Source organism: Eulemur rufifrons, chromosome 1, assembly GCF_041146395.1.
Source record: "Eulemur rufifrons isolate Redbay chromosome 1, OSU_ERuf_1, whole genome shotgun sequence".
Classification (NCBI taxonomy): Eukaryota; Metazoa; Chordata; class Mammalia; order Primates; family Lemuridae; genus Eulemur; species Eulemur rufifrons.
The window spans coordinates 66,741,655-66,761,820 of NC_090983.1; the positions used below are offsets into that span (position 1 = coordinate 66,741,655).

The following is a 20,166-nucleotide window of genomic DNA, read 5'->3' on the forward strand; positions in this document are numbered from 1 at the left end:
AGGCAAATTTAAATTCAGGAAGCCCTGACTAGGTGACTTGTGTTGACCTTTTGATAAGTAGTTTTATGAAATGGAGATGCCTTAGCAGTTAAGGCAGCATTTGTCAATCACTTTTAACCTGTGCCCCCTAAAATGCACTCTCACTCTTGTCTTTGCTGTACCCAAATCAGCCACAAATACATTGTTGAACTTTACTTTAAGTACATTATATTCTGAAAGCACTAAGTATACTCTTTCAAATTGGGTATGCCCCAACTACCCACAAAGTGGTTTTTTTAGCAGAATCCTTTGACTCAACTAGATGAACCTCTTCATATCTTCACAACTGAAAATCTTATTTCACAGAGCATGTGTCTGAAATTGTTCCAGGAAAACAGAAGAAAGTGCCATATATTTAGATTATTGTTCATTTCCAAAAGATGCTTTTCATTTTACCCTCCTGTGACCCTTTGGAATCCTGGATTTGAAGTATTAAAGAGATATAACGCATGAAGTTTCTAACATCTGTGCTCTATGCCACCTTCCAAATCCGAAGGATTTGAGGGGCAATCATAATTTTCGTGAATAACACAGCCAGGGATTAGGAGGTTTTGTGAGGGAGGTAGAATTGGGGTAATTTAATATAGTTTTAGTGGACAATAATTAAAATTGCTGTGCTTTTATGGTAGCTTTTTCCCTAACTGCAGAGCATGTCTGCCCTGAATAAATCCTTCGAGGGTATCAAAGCAAGCGTTTCAGATTGAGCATGCATGGATTGTAACTTGACAGTTCTTTTAAAGGTTTTTTTTTTTTTTTTTTTAAATGGAATCATGAACATTTTCTTGGTAATTGTTTCTCAATCATTGGGAGCTACTGCCTTGCAGTTTGTATCCTTGAAGCCCCTTGAGAATTGTTTGCAACAGAGATTGTTTTGCTGATTTATAAAGTTCTGAACTTTGCCTCAAATTACACAGTGACTTCATTTCCTCATCCCCTCCCCAATCATTCTTGAGCACCTTCAAACTGAAAAGAAATATATATATAATTCTGATTAGTTTATCTTAACAGACAAGGTAGAGAAGGATTGGTGTCCGAATAAACTGTGATGGGGGGCCTGCCCCAGATGAAGAGGAAGTTGGCATTCCACAGCCAGGACGGTAGCATTTCCAGCTGTGGGTGGGCCGGAGCAGAGACAAGCAGGCCTGGGGAGCAGAAACTTGGGATTTGGGCTTTGTAAAAGAACTCATGTTGCAAACCCGCTCCCTGTGTTGCAGGCATATACCCAAGTGGCTTTTAAAGATCAGCTGTGATTAATAGTAGTCAGTTTGAAGTTAGAGTCATCAATTTAAAATTTAGCTCAACAAATGGTAGCTTGCTTGCTTGTTCCTGTATTTAACATTATTTTTGAAAACAAGAAATCACGGAGGGCAGAGGAAGGGAGGATGTCTTGGTTGTTTTTTTGATTTATTGATCTCTCCCTTGCATCATCATTCAGAGTGTTAGCTAGTTCCTAAAATTTTGTGGGTCGAGCTTCTTGTTCTGTGATGTGGTTTGATTTTTTAGTAGGGAGATAAAGGTACCTCATGTCTCATTTTAAATGCGCTACTGTCCTTTGGCAATGACTAATTTGATATTTTCCCCTTCTCTTTCCCTAGTCCTTCTTCTCCTGTGAACACTCATGTGCACACCCTCCCACCCACAAATCAGTTTATCTAAACTTGAAAGTGTTCAATGCTGCTTGCAAACCTATTTTACTAATACTAATATTTAATTATTAGTCTCCCAAAACAGAAAAAAAATTAATAGAAAGAAAAATAAGAGAAATTTTGTCCTCAAATTCCCACATTCATTTTTCTTTTTACTCCTCTTTGCATCCATTTTTAAAATTTTGTTGTATTCATAATATAGATATAATTCTGTATCATCTTTTTCACTTTTGTATGTGTTTTTTAATGTTGTTTAATAGTCTATCTTTTTATTTTAAATGGTCACATGATATGTTAGTAACTCAACCATTTCCATATTTTTAGACATCCTGTATTCTCCATTTGTGGCCTATAGTAAGATTTTTGTGCACATAACAATTTCATTTGGGGAATTGATTTTTAATCTGAAAAGATGTAGATTTAATAGGTCAAAGAGTATGGGCGTTTTTATGGCTTGACACATATTGCCAAGTTGCTTTCCATAAGAGTTGTACTAATTTACAGCATCTCCTTCACCCCAGGGTGTGATGTACCTATTTCACTTTCCTACCAGCTTTAGGAACTGTCATTAAAAGAATACATATGTTTGAAATTATTGCATATAAAATGTACCTCATTTAAATATATGAATATCTTATATTAAGAAGGTCATTATAATTATGTATCCTTTGAGTTTCTGAGTCCATTATAAAAATTGATGACCACATAGTTCTTTTGGAGCAATATGATTCTCAAGTGAACCATAAGCGTAAAAATATGTTACATTTTATATTTTCATTGGAATTTTACATTTATTTGCCTCTAATAATAAACCTCATGCTGTTTCTGTACAGGAAATGAGAGTTAAGTCCATTTTCACATCTGAAAATTTCTCAGTAGTACCTTTTGGAATTTACTTTTGGCGTTTAATTTGACACTGAATTTGGAATTGGTAGGAAAGAAAATGGTTTTCTCACGTTTCTTGTGTGAATTTTCTGTATGAACTTAAGGCAGGGGTTTGTGTGGATCAATAGTTCCAAACCAGAACATGCACCAGAATCACCTAGGGTACTTGTTGAGACATTGCGTGCTGGACCCCAGCCCCTGAATTTCTGACTCAGTAGTTCTGTGGTTAGAACATGTGATGCTAGGGTTCCCATTCAAACATACACTAGGATTTTGGAAAAGACAGTGTACCCAGATTCTATAGGCAAACACCTGTAGAAGACACCTTACTGTGATGTGCTTCTGCCTTCCCTTGCCATGGTTCTCCCAGGACCATTGCACTGCACACAGAAGAAGCCTGTGTGAATAGTGCCCTCCAGGGATGTGTGGTGCTTCTGGGGCCATGGAGGCAGTGAGATGGAATTGGTAACATTCCAGGCTCTGATGTCATACTCTGACTTGCTCACTTACATCAGTGTCATCATTGAAAAAAATATTGATAATAGTATCCATTTTAAAGGGTTATGATAATCAAATGAGATCATGTATGTAGAGCATCTAGTGTGCATCTGGCATATAGTAAGTGCTTTGGTATTGTTGCCTTCCACTGGGAATGGGTGGGGAAGGCCACCAGGCACTGGCAGATCTCGGTTGTCATGTCCTGCCTTTTGTTGTGCTACCACTTCATCCTTATACCACATTTGTTTCCCCTTTTCACTGACCACAGAAAGCCTCCATGGACACACTCTTATTTCATTGTTACTGGCTCTGAATATTTTGTGATGGCATCTAATGTGAAAATGTGTTAAAAGCCATCTCATAGAAAAATCCTTGCTGGCCAGCATGCACCTCTTATGGGGTAAGGACTAGGAAATACTTGTTAGAAGAAGCTTATGTTTGGCCCACGTACTTTGGAAAAACTTCTTGAAATTAATCCTTGAACCAGCCAGGGAACTGTGTATGCTCCTGTTCCTGAGCACAATGGGCTTGTGTATGGAAACCATGACAACTCTTATTTTCTTCAGCAACTTAATATCCAACATGTCTCATGATTTTAATTCACTGCTTTAGTGTATATTAAGGTTTGAAGAAAAGGATGAATCATGTTAGGGAAAATTTTTCATATTCATTAAAGTAATTTTAATTGGTTTGTTTGTTTTAGCCTTTAGATAAGTGACTGGGGGGGGGCAGGAATATGGAGGTGGGGTAGGAGGGAAGAATTTTTCCACCCTGATTTCCTGGAATTTCATGTTCCTGGTTTAGCGATCCAGAACAGAGGAGGGTAGTCAACTGACCTCATGACAAAATAACCTGAAACCCACAGAACTTTATTAGCTGCTGTTTACTGATGGGTAGTCTCTTTTCCTTGACACACCTGTAAGAGCAGTCCTCCACCAAGACAAGGATCAGTGTCTTAAGCCTTATAATGACCCAGCAATCACTGAATGGAACCACCTTCTCAAGAGGCTTCCTTCATAGCTACCATGTTTGGGACTCTTGTGCTTCTCCCTTTCTAGGATTTGGTGGTATGCAAGCTCTAAGACATGTTGTAGTTTAACTCAGAGAATGGCCATGCATCTCTCCTGGGCTTCTTGCCCTCTCCTCTGAAAACTTACGGTGATATTGACAAATATTTTTAGTAGGATCCAACTACACAGGAATCTATAAACCATTTACTTTTGCTATGTTACATCGATGAGAATCCCAGTGATAGAACATAATTTTATAATTTTAGCATAGATTTCCGAGAATATAGTTAGTTTTGACTTTGAGTAATGTGCATGGTTCCATATGCCCATGCATGGCAACAGAGGGGGAGGGGTGAGGACACAGCTGTCACAGCATGTTCTTTACCTAGTAGGAGACAGGGCTGTCCTTCCAACTCCTGCTTTCAGAAAGGAGTACCTGCCGTGGATGATGGGTATGCCTGAGGTAGTGACTCTCTTAACCCTCTGGCAGGGAGGCAGGGCCAGGGAGCCAGAACTCTCTGGGCTGTCATCTTCTCTACCATGAGCAGCCTCATTTATATATAAGTCATTTTTTTTGTGTGCCATGGCATGAAAAATACTCTGAAGTCTTCTTGTGAGGTACGTTAGGTGAATTAACACAAATATTAGATATATCTTTTTGAATCCTGTCTTACCAGGGAGAATGCCTTTCTGTAAACTCAGTGTTTCTCAAGATTCATTCAAAGGCATGATACCTTCATGATTTTTTCCATAGCCAAATGCTACCCATACCATTATTTGCATACTCTTTTCCTTCAAACTGGCTGATTCTTTTCAAACTTAATTTTGTTTTGAAAGGGAATTAATATCACTGCTGGAAATGGAAAACTAGCATCACATGGCATAAAATGGAAGGTAACCATGAAAATAAATGTGCAATTAAGATGAAAAAATTTTGTCCATGAACCGCATCACATTTTCTCACATGCCGCCCCTGAAGGAAACACTGTATTAACTTATAGTCCTCTCGGAAGCCAAATATGAACCATTCTATTTTTTTCCTCTCTAAAGTGGCTTTACTTCCAATGTTCTAGTCTCCGAAGGATTTCAGTGTTTCTGTAGGAGTTAACTGTTAACAGTAGCTCTCTGTAGGCATATAGATGCCGGGGACTTTGTCCTTACCCTGGATATCAGATGTAACTATGGAAGTTGGAGGATAGTGAAGAGAGACAATGTGACAAGAAGTGAGCTTGCGGTGGCACGAGATTCATGTGGAGAGGGCACATTTCATTATCCCATGGTTGGCTTGTTGGGGAGAATGCTAGAATATAAACAGGAAATTGGATTCTAGTTTAACTTTGTCATTAATTAGCTGTGAACTTGAACAGGTACTTTTTCCATTGTGGTCCTCACTTTCTTCTGAAGGAAAAGAGAGTTGTGATCCACATAGCTGTCACATCCCATCAGTGCCCCGTCACCTCACCTTTAGGTTATTCCAAAGTATAGCCGGGCCCACCATTCCTTATCTGCAGCTGAGAAGTCCCCAAAGCTTTGAAACGCAAAAGCTTTTTCATTACTTATTTGGCAGAACTCCTGACCTGATCTCATGTGATAGTCAAATCTGATCTGAATGAACGTGGATCTGTTTATAGCCCTTATTCATTCCATTTGGTATGACTATTCATGTACTTTGCTGAAGAAATGTATTCAGTCATGGGGCGCTCCTCAAACTCTGCTGGGGATGTCATGTAAAATACAGGATATGCCTCCTATTACCTTTATAAAAATGTAAAAATTCCAATTTCTGCAAACACATCTAGTTTCAACAATTTTGGATAAAGGATTGTGAATATATATGTGTGTATATATATTTGTATATGTGTGTGTATATACATATAAAATCAACACTCACTTGACTAATATGTATTTTGTGTCTGTAATATTCTAGGTATTGTGTTAGGCTGGGGAAGAAGTTGAGAAAAAAAAATCCCCCAAATCCAATTTAAAGGTGTTCACATTTTCACTGAAGGATCAAGTCATTATAAATCAGGAGATCAAGCTACTGTGGCTGAGGTCCACAGGGAGGTAACTGGTATAGGGTGGGCCCTGAGCTCTGTGTGGGCCCTGGTGCTGTGGTAGCGTGGTGGGGGGTGTTCTCGGTGGACAGGAAGCATGAACTGAATCATAGGCAAGTTGAATAAGAGCTCGGTTGGACGAGGTTGGGGGGATGTGAGGTACAACCAGACAGTGATGATGGTTGCTCTGCCAGGCAGAAGGCAGAGCTGAGGGAGGTCACAAAGGTACCCTATTAACAAGTAAGTAACTGAGGTAATACGGGCCATGCCCAGGTAATGTAAGGACAGCAGTGGGGAGGGAGCTCTGTGGACAGCACTGATGGAACGCACGCAGAGGAGGGGCACATGAGCTGTTCCCTCAGTTTTCTACTAAAGATCAAGCAGTGGGATGTGGTGGAGGGTTGGCAGGGGAGGACTGAAGCAGAGGGACCTGTAGGTCCCGCATGTACCTGTCAAAGGGTGAAAAGGTGAGGGTCTGGTCCAAGGCCTCTGTGGGCCAGCCCTGCAGGAAGGACTTATTTCTGGACGTTTGCATTGTATAGAGACATGCTTTTCGAAGCACTTTCCAGGGCGTTCTTGTTTACCTGCATGTTAGCTTTGTGATGTGTGCTTTAAAGGTGGTGGAAAACCAAGGTCTGGCAGCTGAGGGGTTTGCTCAGAGCCATATTGCAAATTAATAGCAGATATTGGTTGGTAAAGATAGCCTTGCCCCAAAGAAGAGAAAACTTTCAATTAGACATATGCCCAGAAAAAAACAATTGTACAAATCAGATACACATGCCAAAAAGTTGCGGGGGAGTAGGCTATGAATAATGTTTCTGATTCCTTTCCTGTGGTCCCTTTGAGTCACACCAGCCGCCTTATATAGGAAGGCAAGGCCTGGCTCAGTCTGTTCCTTCCTTGACCACTATTTAAGAGCTTCTCTTCCCCTGCATTCCTGTATCATTTGTTGTTTGTACCACTCATTTGGCACTTGAAGTACTTTGTATTTTTAGTTGCTTTCCCGAATTCACGCTGTCCTCTGTGCAGGCTCACGATTTGGCAGCTAGCTGCTCATTGGGTGCTGCCTTTAAAGGACTCAGAGTTCACTTTTTTTGCCTGGCTACCCTGATTGTTTGTCACTTTCTGGCAGAAATGAGGCACAGTTGTAAGTCAGTCACTTCCTACCTTGACAGCACATGTCACTTGACAGGCCACCCTCCCCTCCCACCGGCCCCTGCTTCTCCTCCCACTCTCCTGCTACCGTGTGTACCCTGTGTAGTCAGCCACGAGGATCTTCCCTCCATCTCTCCACCGTCTGATTGTTTGTAAGTTCTTGTCTTTGTTTCATACCCTCCCTCTGCCTGGACTGCACCGTCTCCTTGGTATTTTCTCTTCTTGTCCTCTTTTCTGCCTTGTAAACTCCTTGTCTTTCTGTGTCTGCCTAGGCCCCAGTTCCTTCCTGGAAAGCTTCTTTGTGCTTCCATGGCACCATTTATCCGTGGTGCTCAGTAAGCCACACAGGTGATCCTCCTTGAGCCCTGCTAAGTACCACTGTCCCGTTCATCCTCTCCTGGCTCCTACCTCTAATGCTAGTCTGTAATATTTCTTTCCATTATTCCGCTCCTCGTTACCAGCACCGCACCTTTTTCATTTTTGGATCCCTTCCACCAAGCACTGTCTCAGGCACACACAGTTGAAGGAATCAAAATTGTTATGGAGTCAACTTAGGAGCTAACAAGTGACAGCGGAATGGGGATTTCTAATCTACTTTTGCCTTTCAAAATATACATGGTGGGGTGAAAAAAATTTGAGGTTCTTGTTGCCAAGATTTCCGTTATCTAAGGAAAAAAGAGAGGGACTTGTTCTGATCTTCCACTAGATTTTGATTTCCTTGAAAAACAAGAGCATGTCTTATACTTTTATCACCCTTGACATTTAATGTGCACTTTATACATAGTAGGTACATAACGTACATTCGACTGATTGAAATAATGCTTTCCTTGTTCAGAGGATCAAAGGTGATCCAAATGACTGCTAAAGTTTAGTCCCAGCTTTATTTTAGTTTGGAGAAGCATGGCCAGTATCAGATGGAAATAATCAGTACTTGGCCAATAGTTGAAGAAAACAAGACTTGGCTAAGTCCCAGGCATAATCAGTTAAATGGTCTTTTTAAAAAAAAAAAAAATACTTGACTCCTTCTGTTAAAACATGGGGGTATTTAATAAGATTAAAATACAGGAAATAGAAACAAGGGAAAACTTCAACTTACGTAGTGCAATTCATTGTTGGGTGTCACCAGACCCATGTTTTAAAAATTCAGCCATGCTTTATTTTCTTTTGCAAGCATAGAAAAATCCAACTTTGTATTACTGTTCAAATTCACGTAACCTTTCTCAAACTGAAACAGGCAAATTACCCCAAACAGCTGGCTGTTAGGCTAGATTAGAGTTTTTTAAACAATTAAGCCATGCTATTAAATGTGTTCTCTCTCAGAAAAATTAAGAGATAGCGAAGGGCACATTTCTTACTGTCTTCTATAAATTCATTTGGCCCTCAAAAAGGTGTTAAGTCGCCCTCTCTACATCCATGTTCAGTTGTGTTTTAGGTGTTGTCTGTTAGTACTGAGAAGAACTAAAGTATTTTTGTTTGAATGCTTTCTGGGGTCCTTACAAGAGAAGTAGATAGGGCCTCTGTGATGAGGGTTTCCAAGTCTTCTGAAAGCAGCCGTTTATGCCCAATATGAGCTGTTGATGATTTGCCAGGAAAGGTTTTAATCCATTGACTGATACACATTACAAATGCAGTTAGACAATGTAGATAAGTTATTTAGAATTAAGAAAGAATGTTAACTAGAGTTTTCAAAAATATAGACCACTTTCCATTTTTAAAATAAACTCTTATTTAGTTTAATTTGTGAAGTTTTAAAAAAAATCTGTAGTATTCCTTGAACAGATGCACCTTATCATATTTAATCTTTGCAGAAATGGTTTGTATTTATATGGAATTTGGGAGAATGGATTTCCACTGTTAAGTAATTTCTATGACAAAAGTAAAGAAGAGGATTGAAGCTTTTCAGGTGGCTTGTAGGAACTAGAAAAACTTAAATGATAATTTTTCTCACATCCTCTGTCTCCTCTACCAACCTCTTGGGTATTTAGGAATAGAAGAAAGTTACATGGAGGAAGGAAAGAGGGTGATAAACCAAGTTATCTATCTACTGGCCACATTGGTAAAGACTTTGAAGAGGGAAAGGAAATCATCGATATCTTGGTTTTATCTCTGTAAGGGGAAGAATCAGTTTTATAATTCCAAATGATGATGTTTTAAATTTTTTTTTATTTAAAATAAGGAATTGATGTAATTTTGCAGAAAAAACAAAAAAGGCTTCTAAGCCATTGGAAATTATGCAGGGATAGAAGCTGAAATTAGCTACTTTTATATTTGCTTTGAGGTAAGGGAAGAGTTTCTCCATCTTTAGTCTCCTATGCCTTCCCAAGTGGCTGTCCCCTCTACATTTTATTTTGTGCCAACAATCTGAGAGTAAACAGTGGAGCCATCAAACAGACAGCTGTGTCTGACAGAGGGCACCCAGTACACATAGAATGAAGGATGAGGAAATCATTTTACATTATTTGCATCCCTATAGAAAGGATTATTTTTATAACAATGATTTTTTTGACAAAATAATTTTTTAACAAAATGGGGTATTTTGTGATAGTCTTGATTCATTTATTTGCTTCTGCTCTAGTTTGTGGATAACTTTTTATTTCTATTTATAGTTTGAAACCACTAATTCATATTCTTTCTTTAGAAGTCTTGTATCTTTTTTAATCACCAAAGGAATTTTTATCCTAGGTCTCCAATGCCCCTGTTGGACAATATAGAGCTATTAATACACACCATTGGAGTATTTTATTAATAATTGTGATTACCTGAGAAGTTTTCACATTTTTTCTTCTAACAGTTACTCTTCCTCCAATTCCCAACAGGGTATATTTCTATTGCCTTGTTCTCCACTTATTTTAGGACCCAACTGTAGCTTACAGAAGTGCCATGCTGTGTGAGGAAGGTGATTAGTACTTTTTTCTGTCACATTATAATCTGTGACACTCATCAATAAAACCTTGGGAGAACCTCCACTCTCTTGCTAACCCAACACAATTTGTGTGCAGGTATAGTGGAGGATTACAAGCCACCATTCTACGATGTGGTTCCCAATGACCCAAGTTTTGAAGATATGAGGAAAGTAGTCTGTGTGGATCAACAGAGGCCAAACATACCCAACAGATGGTTCTCAGACCCGGTAAGAGCGCTGGTTTCTTAGTTTTAGAGCAATCCCCAGTTGTTTGCTACTTGCTTGCCCTTGAGTTTGACCTGGTATAGTATCTGAGTGATCTGCCCTGCGTATGTGTTTTCTCTTCCTATTTTATGTAGAAGGTTCTTAGACCCAGTTGAGTAGGTTCAGAAAAATTCTTGCAGAAGCCATATCTGGTAGGTCTTGCTAACGAATGACAACATTCACAAGAATTTCTATGATCCACCAGCTCCAGGAATCCAGAGACTCACTACTACTGCTACTAGCCCTAGAACTGCAGTGTCATGTTTAAACCAGGAGACTGAGCGATGCTTTTAATCTCCTTTCCACCTCTGTGTATCTGAAATCCCAAACACAAGCTCCTCAAAGCTGAAGATCCTGTATTGCTACTCATAAGTAGTAGCAGATCTAAGACATTGAGAAATGACCCTGTTTGGAAATTTCAGTATTATCTCGAGGTCAGTATTATTGCTTTTAGCACCCATAAAATCATCAAGGGGTTCAACCTGGCGTATGTCATTTATGTGATAAAGTAAGTTGGTAATATCAGGAGTCCAAAGGACAGAGTTCATAAAACTCTAACAGTGGCTTCTTTATCAGTGGTTAAGGCTTCGATTATTTAGAGAAGATGACAATAACATCACTTTAACCACAAAAGACCTGCAGAGTTCCTCAAAACAGTTGACATGTCATCAGCCTAGCTGCCAGGGCCACTAAAAAGCCAGTTTGTCCTTATGTCATTTGTTCTTTCTCTCTTCAGACATTAACCTCTCTGGCCAAGCTGATGAAAGAATGCTGGTATCAGAATCCATCTGCAAGACTCACAGCTCTGCGTATCAAAAAGACTTTGACCAAAATTGATAATTCCCTAGACAAATTGAAAACTGACTGTTGACATTTTCACGGTGTCAAGAAGGAAGATTTGATGTTGTTGTTGTCCAGCTGGGACCTAATGCTGGCCTGGTTGTCAGAACAGAATCCATCTGTCTCCCTCCCCAAGTGGCTGCTTCACTACGGCAGACATCTTACCCAGCCATGTGTTGGGGAGACACCAAAACCACCCTAACCTCGCTCAATGACTGTGAACCGGGCATTTCACGAACTGTTCACACTGCAGAGACTAATGTTGGACAGACACTGTTGCAAAGGTAGGGAACTGGAGGAACACAGAGAAATCCTAAAAGAGATCTGGGCATTAAGACAGTGGCTTTGCATATCTTTCACAAGTCTCCTAGACACTCCCCACGGGAAACTCAAGGAGGTGGCGAATTTTTAATCAGCAATATTGCCTGTGCTTCTCTTCTTTATTGCACTAGGAATTCTTTGCATTCCTTACTTGCACTGTTACTCTTAATTTTAAAGACCCAACTTGCCAAAATGTTGGCTGCGTACTCCACTGGTCTGTCTTTGAATAATAGGAATTCAATTTGGCAAAACAAAATGTAATGTCAGACTTTGCTGCATTTTACACATGTGCTGATGTTTACAATGATGCCGAACATTAGGAATTGTTTATACACAACTTTGCAAATTATTTATTACTTGTGCACTTAGCAGTTTTTACAAAACCGCTTTGTGCATATGTTAAAGCTTATTTTTATGTGGTCTTATGATTTTATTACTGAAATGTTTTTAACACTATACTCTGAAATGGACATTTTCTTTTATTATCAGTTAAATTCACATTTTAAGTGCTTCACATTTGTATGTGTGTAGACTGTAACTTTTTTTCAGTTCATATGCAGAACGTATTTAGCCATTACCCATGTGACACCACCGAATATATTACTGATTTAGAAGCAAAGATTTCAGTAGAATTTTAGTCCTGAACGCTGTGGGGAAAATGCATTTTCTTCAGAATTATCCATTATGTGCATTTAAACTCTGCCAGAAAAAAATAACTATTTTGTTTTAATCTACTTTTTGTATTTAGTAGTTATTTGTATAAATTAAATAAACTGTTTTCAAGTCAAACAGTGAAATTGTTTTTCAGTGTATAAAAAAGACCTGTATAATATTAAGCATTTTCTTATGGGAGCAATAGAAGCACAAAACTAATTTGTAAATTGAATTTGCTTTTAAAATCTAGTAATGAACTTGAGGGTACTTGAAGGATGTCTTACAGCTTGAATTTGTCATCAGGAAACTTGAGCTTTATTTGTGTCTTCTTTTGGCTGTGAGTTTTTTCTCAGTTTCCTCAACTTTAAAGTGAGGGTAACAGATCTCTCTGACCGCTTTTCCCGCAAGGGTCTGGGAGTATAAATGGGATGAAGGGTGTCACGGCATCGTTTGGTATAAGGAATTATGTGAGCGTAAAGCATCGCACCTTGCTGCTTGGGAAAGTCCATTCCTGACATTTTTCACTTCTTGTGCACAACAGAATTAAAAAGGTAGGGATCATAGTAGCCCAATAAGTGAAGAGGAGTGAAAATTCTGGAATATCCTCCAGAGGTAAGTTAATAACTTCATTAGGATGCATTTACTTGGAGGTTATATATTAGAGTCACATTCAACTTTTTTGAAATTAAAAATTAAATTTTTAATTTTTGTTACATGTAACATAAAATTTGCTATCTTAATTTTTACATGTACAGTTCAGTACTATTAAGTACACTGACATTCTTGTGCTACCATCACCATCATCCATCCACAGAACTCTTTTCATCTTGTAAAACTGAAACTCTGTATCTATTAACTATCCATTGCCCGCTCCCTGTAGACCCTAACAACCCCCATTCTACTCTCTGTCTTTGTGAGATTGACGAAGTACCTAATATAAGTGGAATCACACAGAATTTGTCCTTTTTTGAGACTGGCGTATTTCATGTGGCATAATGTCTTCAAGGTTCATCCATATTGTAGCATGTGTCTGAATTTCCTTCCTTTTTCAGGATGAATGATATGCCATGTATATGTATAAACAAAACACAGCCTTTTGTTTATCCATTCATCCACTGATGCACACTCGAGTTGCTTCCACCTTTTAGCTTTTGTGAATAACGCTGCCACGAACATGAGTGTACAAATGTCTCTTTGAGTTCTTGCTTTCATTTCTTTTTGGGTATATACCCAGAAGTGGAATGGAGTCACATTTAACTTTTATTAAAGTATAACGTACTTATATAAAAGTATACATATATAAAAGCATGCAGCCTGATGAATTTCAATAATTTTTTTATAACTTGGTTACACCTATGGAAACAGCACCCAGATCAAGATGTGGAACATGCTAGAAGCTTCCCTCTTGCTCCCACCTCACTCTCAACCCCCAAAGTAACTACTCTCCTGACTGCTAACCTCACAGGTTTTACTCACTGAACTGTTGAACACCTTATAAATGGACTCATACAGGATGTGTGCACACATGGGCAGAATCTCTGGGTGACAGGGTATGGTGTATGCTCAGCTTTAGTGGATATTACCAAACCATTTTCCAAAACGAGTTGTCCAGTGTACGTTCCCATCAGCCGTGTATGAGAGTTCCAGTTGTTCTGCGTCTACATCAATACTCTGTATTTTATTCTTTTTCATTTTAGTCATTCTGGTGGGTGTTGTGCTCATTTCAGCAAGACAAAAACAAAAGGGAGAGAGTAAATGACACTGTTGCCATTCTCCTCCGTGAGTACTTTTGAAGAGCCTTGCTCCTGCCGGCCTGCTTGCGGTTCTGTCAGCCTCACCCCGGCCTCCCTTCCTAACCCTAGAACGGGCGGTTCCTTGCGGGAGCCCCAGACGACTCCAGTTTCAGTTGTTCTGATCTTTGCAGAAGCAGCTTTACTGTGCCTCCATGTCAGAGGCACTAGCATCAGCTGGCCAGGGTCACTGCACAGGGGGCCAGGTCCCACCACACGGGGCCCTGTCTCTAAGCTCAGAGACGCCACCAGCCCGATGGCATTCCCTCCTCCAAGTGTCAGCTGTGGGGGTGCTCGCCTTTAAAGCCTCCAAGTGCTAATCATCCCACCCTCTTCCCTTTGTTCCGCCAGCATTAGGGGTGTAGCTGCAGTAGTTTCCTTCGTGCTTTCATGTTGTGTTTTTGACCTTTTCTTGACTCGGTTAATAACTTGTGACTCCTAGTCAACTATTCTCTCTACAAAAAAATAACAAAAGCCTGATGGGGTCTCTGTTTCCTGACCTATTCAAGCATTATCCTGTTATCTCTTTCCTGATGCTTTTTGAGGTAGGTAGAACAGATGTCACATCCCCAATTTACAGATCCAAAAACTGAGGCAGCAGTCAAGTGTGACTGTTCAGCTAATTAGTAACAGAACTGAAATCGGATCCTTAACGTTTTTAGTCAGAGCTCTCGCAGTTCCCTGACTCCTTGAATCCTCTTTCGACTCCCAGATTCTCTCTCTAGGAGGATTAAGGAAAGAAAGGTCATTTGGCCTGGCATTTGTTGTTTTATTTCTTAACGTGTTTATATTCCACAGGAAGATCAAGTGACACATGTCCTAGACGTGTTTTTTCTAGAATGTTAGCTCCCTCACAGACGGGCTGATCTTCCTGTCTCCTCTCACCCCATCCCTAAATAAAGAATAGTTTCCCCGCTGGAACTGGAATGCCCCGAAGGACCCTCTCAATCATTAGAGGTCTGTGTCATGTCTGGGAGTGAACACTTCTGTGGCCCCCACGCTTTCCTTCCGGAGCTTCCTGCCCGGCATTCTTTCTCTTTCAGGGACCCCCGACACAGTACAGTCGTCCCCTGGTATAAGGGAGGATTGGTTTTAGGACCCCTGCATATGCCCCGGTCTGCTCATCCTCAAGGCCCTGTGGGGCCCACATATAGGAAAAGTTAGCCCTCCCTAAACGTGAGTTTTGCTTACCAGGAATACTGTGTTTTCGATCACTTTTGCCACATGGAAGTGGACCCAAGCTGTTCAAACCTGTTTAAGGGACAACTGTATTTCAAAACTTAATTAATTCACGTATTTCAGAAAGTTTCCAACCACAGATCTCTACAGAGTTCTCTGCTGCACTCTCATTTTGACAGTTTCCACCCTAAATAACTGTTAACTCTTCTCATATATCCCTTTCTTAATCAATCTAAAAGTCTGATGAGGTCACTAACGTTGCTCCAAAATTCCTCAGCTTTGACAGACATCAAAGTGCATCCATGATTCACTTCATTAAATAGATACTGAGTGCCAAGTGCCAGAGAGGAGAGGCTTCCATCCTGTCCCTCCTGTCACACTGCTGACCCTTTGTGTTTGGCTTTGTTAGAGTCCTTTCTTCATCTTGCCTGATCCTAAGTTTCACCCACTAGATGATTACGAATCATAATAATTACAATTGCTAATAGTTAATGTTTACTGAGTATTCACTGCGTTTCGGGTCCTTTGCTTACTGTTGAACAGGTACTCCTCATAGGAACACTGTTTCACGGTTAGAGAACCTGGGGCTTGTTGAGGCCATGACCATGTCTATCCTACAACTGGGCAGCAGTAGAGCTGGGATTTGAAGCCAGGTAGATTGATTCCAGCACCAGGACTCTAATATACTATATGCTGCTGCTTATTCCAAAAAATTATACATTTTTTTCTGCTTTTTTGCATGAAAATGATGTCATTGACTTCTTTTCAGTAGAATATGCATACTGAATTGCTGTGTTATGAGAAGTGAGAGGTTGGCTTCCGCCCCCCCAACAAATGATCTTTTTCTCTTCCTTAGTTTCAGTGTTTTTAGAAATGAATTCAGGATACAAATTTACATGGCCAGTATGAGCTCAGTTATTGAAAAAATGACTGGGAAAAAATTACCCAGTTATAGCAAAATATTTAACATAATTATCTTTGAGTGATGCTGCCCTAGGTTATTTTTTCCTATATTTTCCATCTTTCTAAAATAAGAATGTGTTTTAGAATATTGAAGGAATGACAGTTTTGTGCTGGTTTGTGAGGTCACATCAGTCTGCTAATTACCAAGTGACTTAGGTGGCTAATAATTATTTTAGTGGATTTGTAATTTTCATCTTTTTCTAAATTATACATGTCAGTGTTTAAAAAGAGAAAGAGTTCTGCAAGGTTTATAACAAAAAGCAGCAACCCTCTACTATTTCCCACTTCTGTTTTCCCACTCCCCAGTGGCAAAAATTTTTTATTTTTTATACTGATCTCTTTTGGTCTTTGTTTTTTAAAAATAGCATAATTACCCTTCTATTTCTTGTTTTAAGTTGTAGACATTATCTATTGACTTTTACTGTGGAAGATAAGGATGTAGCTCTTTTACCAGCATTTCCTCACCTTCATCTTACTTAAATATATACATCTTCCCTCTTTCCTCCTTATGTTCATTCTTAGACTGAACAAATATTTATTGAGCACCTACTACATGTCAGACACAGCTCTGATTGCCAAGAAAAAAGCAGCAAACGGAACAGGCAAAAACCTCTTCCTCCATAGAGCTTTATAGAGTATAATTTTGGATTAAGTCAATGTCCACTGTTTATTGTCACCAGGTAAATATTAAATCATCAATGATTATATTTCATTTCCTATACACCTTTTTGTTTTCCCTGAAGTCAGTGATTTTCTTCCCTTCGCATTTGGTAAGTTTACAGTGCACTGTCATTAATTCCTGACCAAACACTCTGTCAAAGTATTAATCTCCACTCAGTCCATTCACATAAGATAACCTCCTGATACCTCTCATGAAGTATTCCTCCTGGCATCCTCTGTCCTCTAAACCTGCTACTACTGTCCTCCTGGGACCTCCCTTCACAATTGTCTTATGAATTCCCCTAGCTCATTCCTGTGTAGGAACCCTGGTTTCTAGCATCTACCTTACCATTTACTCTCTTATTTTGTTGAATTGCATCTTCTAGTAAGTTCCTCTGTGAGATCTCAAATCTGAAAATGTCTTAATTCTACCTTCACATCTAATTAAGAATTTGGTGGGACATAGAATTCTAGGTTGGATTTTTAGAATTCTGAAGGTATTGCTACATCATCTGGCTTTCTGTGTTGTTGGTGACAAGTCTCAGGTATTCCGAATGTCAGGTCCTTGTACGTGACATTTTTTTCTCAGCAGAACTTTTTGGATTTTTTCTTTGTCTCTACAGTTCTCTCTATCTGGAACTCCTGTTATTTGGATATTGGACTTCCTGGGTTGATCTTCTAATTTCTGAAAAATGCTTTTCTCCTATTTTTCAGATCTTTATCTTTGCAGTATAGCATAAACATGAAGAACAGTGACTCTAGGAACAGATGGCATAATGATAATCCCAGTCCTGCTGCTACTTAGTAGCCATCTAACTTTGGGCAAGTCACTTTACTTCTTTATTTCAGTTTCTTTACTTGTAAAGTAGGGGATAATATAATAATAGTGCCCATCGCATAGATTGATTGTGAGGATTAGATGAGTTAATACCTATAAACTGTTTAGAACATTGCCTGGCACATAGTAAATTCTCAAGAAATATTAGCTATTAATATTTCTTTGGTTTTACTATCTACCATTTATACTGTTTTCCTTTCTCAAAATTATACATTTAATAATAGATATTATTTCATATTATTTTAATTCTCAACATTTTAATTTCCAAAAATTGTGAAAAGACCTTTTTAAAGACTCTTATTCTTGTTGTAGGATGCTATATCTTCTCATATCTCTCCTAGAATGTTAAAGATTTTTTTAAAGTTTTCTTTTTTTCCTTTTTATTTTACTCATCATTCTCTTTATTTTTTATTTTGTTTTACTTTTTTATTTCAGGATATTACGGGAATACAAATGCTTCGGTTATATATATTGTCTTTGCACCACCTGAATCTAAAGTTTTCTTTAACTCCTTTGTTCTGCTTTTTCAGGGTTCTTCCCCCCCCGCCCCCCGTTGTTTGTTTGTTTTAGTTTCTGTGTTTCTCATTAGAAGAATTCCTTAAATGTATGAAGATCCTTGTCTGTCTGTTCATATTTAAGACACTGGAAAGCTAATTGGAAGAAAGAATTCATTATTAACAATAGTATATATCCATTCATATTTAAAAGTCTTCTGGATAATTTTTTCCCCCTTTTGGCTAACTTGTTTAATTTAATCTTATTTGGTAATCATGCTTTTACCTGATAATGTGGCTGATGTATAGCTCATTCTAAGAATAAGAAAAGTATCGGCTCTGCCATGTTCTTGTTCATTTGCTGGCATTACTAGTATTGCATTTAACCTGCAGTTTCCTTGTATGAATCAATTGTCAATTTGTGAGAATTAATTTGGCAAGAAATAGATAATAATTCACAAATCCACTTTACCGAATAAACCTCAAGGGCAACTTGTTTCAATACATTGGAAGCAAACACATCTGGGGAGGAATGCTCCTCTGTCTGGTATACGGCACAGAAAGCCTACCAGTGCTCACCCTGGATTAATATTAGCAATGCTTACAATCTTTTTCTAGATGTAAATTAAATATATATACATAGAAATTTCTTCTCACACCTCAATGGATCATCGTGTACACCTCTATGTTGTATGGACTCCCAGCTTGCACTTTGGAGACTCCCTTTCTCATCATCACTGGGTCAACTAACTCAGATCTCAGACATCTGGGAAGCAGTAGTCAGAAACCTAGGTGCATGGCAGCATTCTTTGGTGCTAATGAACTAAAAATATGGATTCTCTGATGATAGCGCCATTTATGTCATTCTAACTAGAGCCTATAAGATTGTAATTTTTGACATCATCTTAGTGATTTAGAGAAAGTGGTTGCCATCTACATTAATTTTGGCACCATTGATAGGGAAAGAATACTAGATGGAATAAGGAAGTGTAAGTTCAGGTACATCCCTGCCAGGTTACTTACCTGGGTAAGGCACTTTACTTCTTTCCTGTCTCTATTCAGTAAAGTGAAAAATTTGGATGAGAGATGATCTTCTAGTTCAAGGTCTTTCTCAGTGCTAACATTCCATTAATCACCCACATGATAGAAGGTAGTTTTTCTTTTTCCCTCAATGGGTTGGAAATTTTTTAATGGAATTAGCATTAACATTTCTATTGCCCAAGATGTTTGTAACAGAAGGTGATCTCTAACCATACAAAAACTTAAAAATTGCAATTCAGAGAAAATAATCCCTGAGTTAACCAGTTGTGTCAATCCATAGTCAGAAACTGAACCTCAGTTGAATTTAGTGACATAAACCTTTCGTCACCCAATGTAGATTTTTAAAAATTTCAATCAACAGACGATTCATTTATGCCAATACAATGATATAAAATATGACAGTAATTGGTCAAGATAGTGACCAATTACTTTTGGGCAGGGCCCCGTGTGAGCCACCTATATGGAAAGAATTCTAGACAGAAGGAAGAGAGACCCTCAGGCTTGTTAGAGGAACAGAAAATGTAAGGGTGACTACCATGAGGTTGAAATGCAGATGAGTAGAGTTAGGAAGAGCCCAGATAGCAATGGCAGGGAGTTTATGCTTAGTGACTGGAAATAAGCTAGAAAACTACAGAAAGAAATTATATACCCAGCTGGGTATTGATACAGTATCTCTGAAGTTCGGTTTGGGGCCTGATAAACTCCACAGAAACTAATTGAAGCTTCATCTGCAGGAAGGGGGCTATAAAATATAGAAATATGACATATTACCAATCTTTGAGTCTAAGTGACCCTTAACTGCCCTGCCTCCAATGGTAGACTTGTACATCAAACAGTCAAGAAGCCAGATATAACATAATCTCTGCAACCATTCCATTTATTCTGATTACTGTGATTGATAAAAAGCATGTGAAGACGTTGTACTCTTTGATG

General features: G+C 38.9%; 1 protein-coding gene across 2 annotated transcripts in view; it reads left to right on the forward strand.

The window, feature by feature from the left end:
• Window positions 1-12,084, forward strand: part of ACVR1 (activin A receptor type 1) — a 125,797-nt gene extending 113,713 nt beyond the window's left edge. For both annotated transcript variants that reach the window (XM_069456654.1, XM_069456743.1), the window contains 2 exons: window positions 10,287-10,417; window positions 11,190-12,084. In XM_069456654.1, the coding sequence (XP_069312755.1) occupies window positions 10,287-10,417; window positions 11,190-11,324 (266 nt within the window). In that variant the 3' untranslated portion in view covers window positions 11,325-12,084. The remainder of the gene's footprint in view (window positions 1-10,286; window positions 10,418-11,189) is intronic.
• Window positions 12,085-20,166: the final 8,082 nt, after the last annotated feature.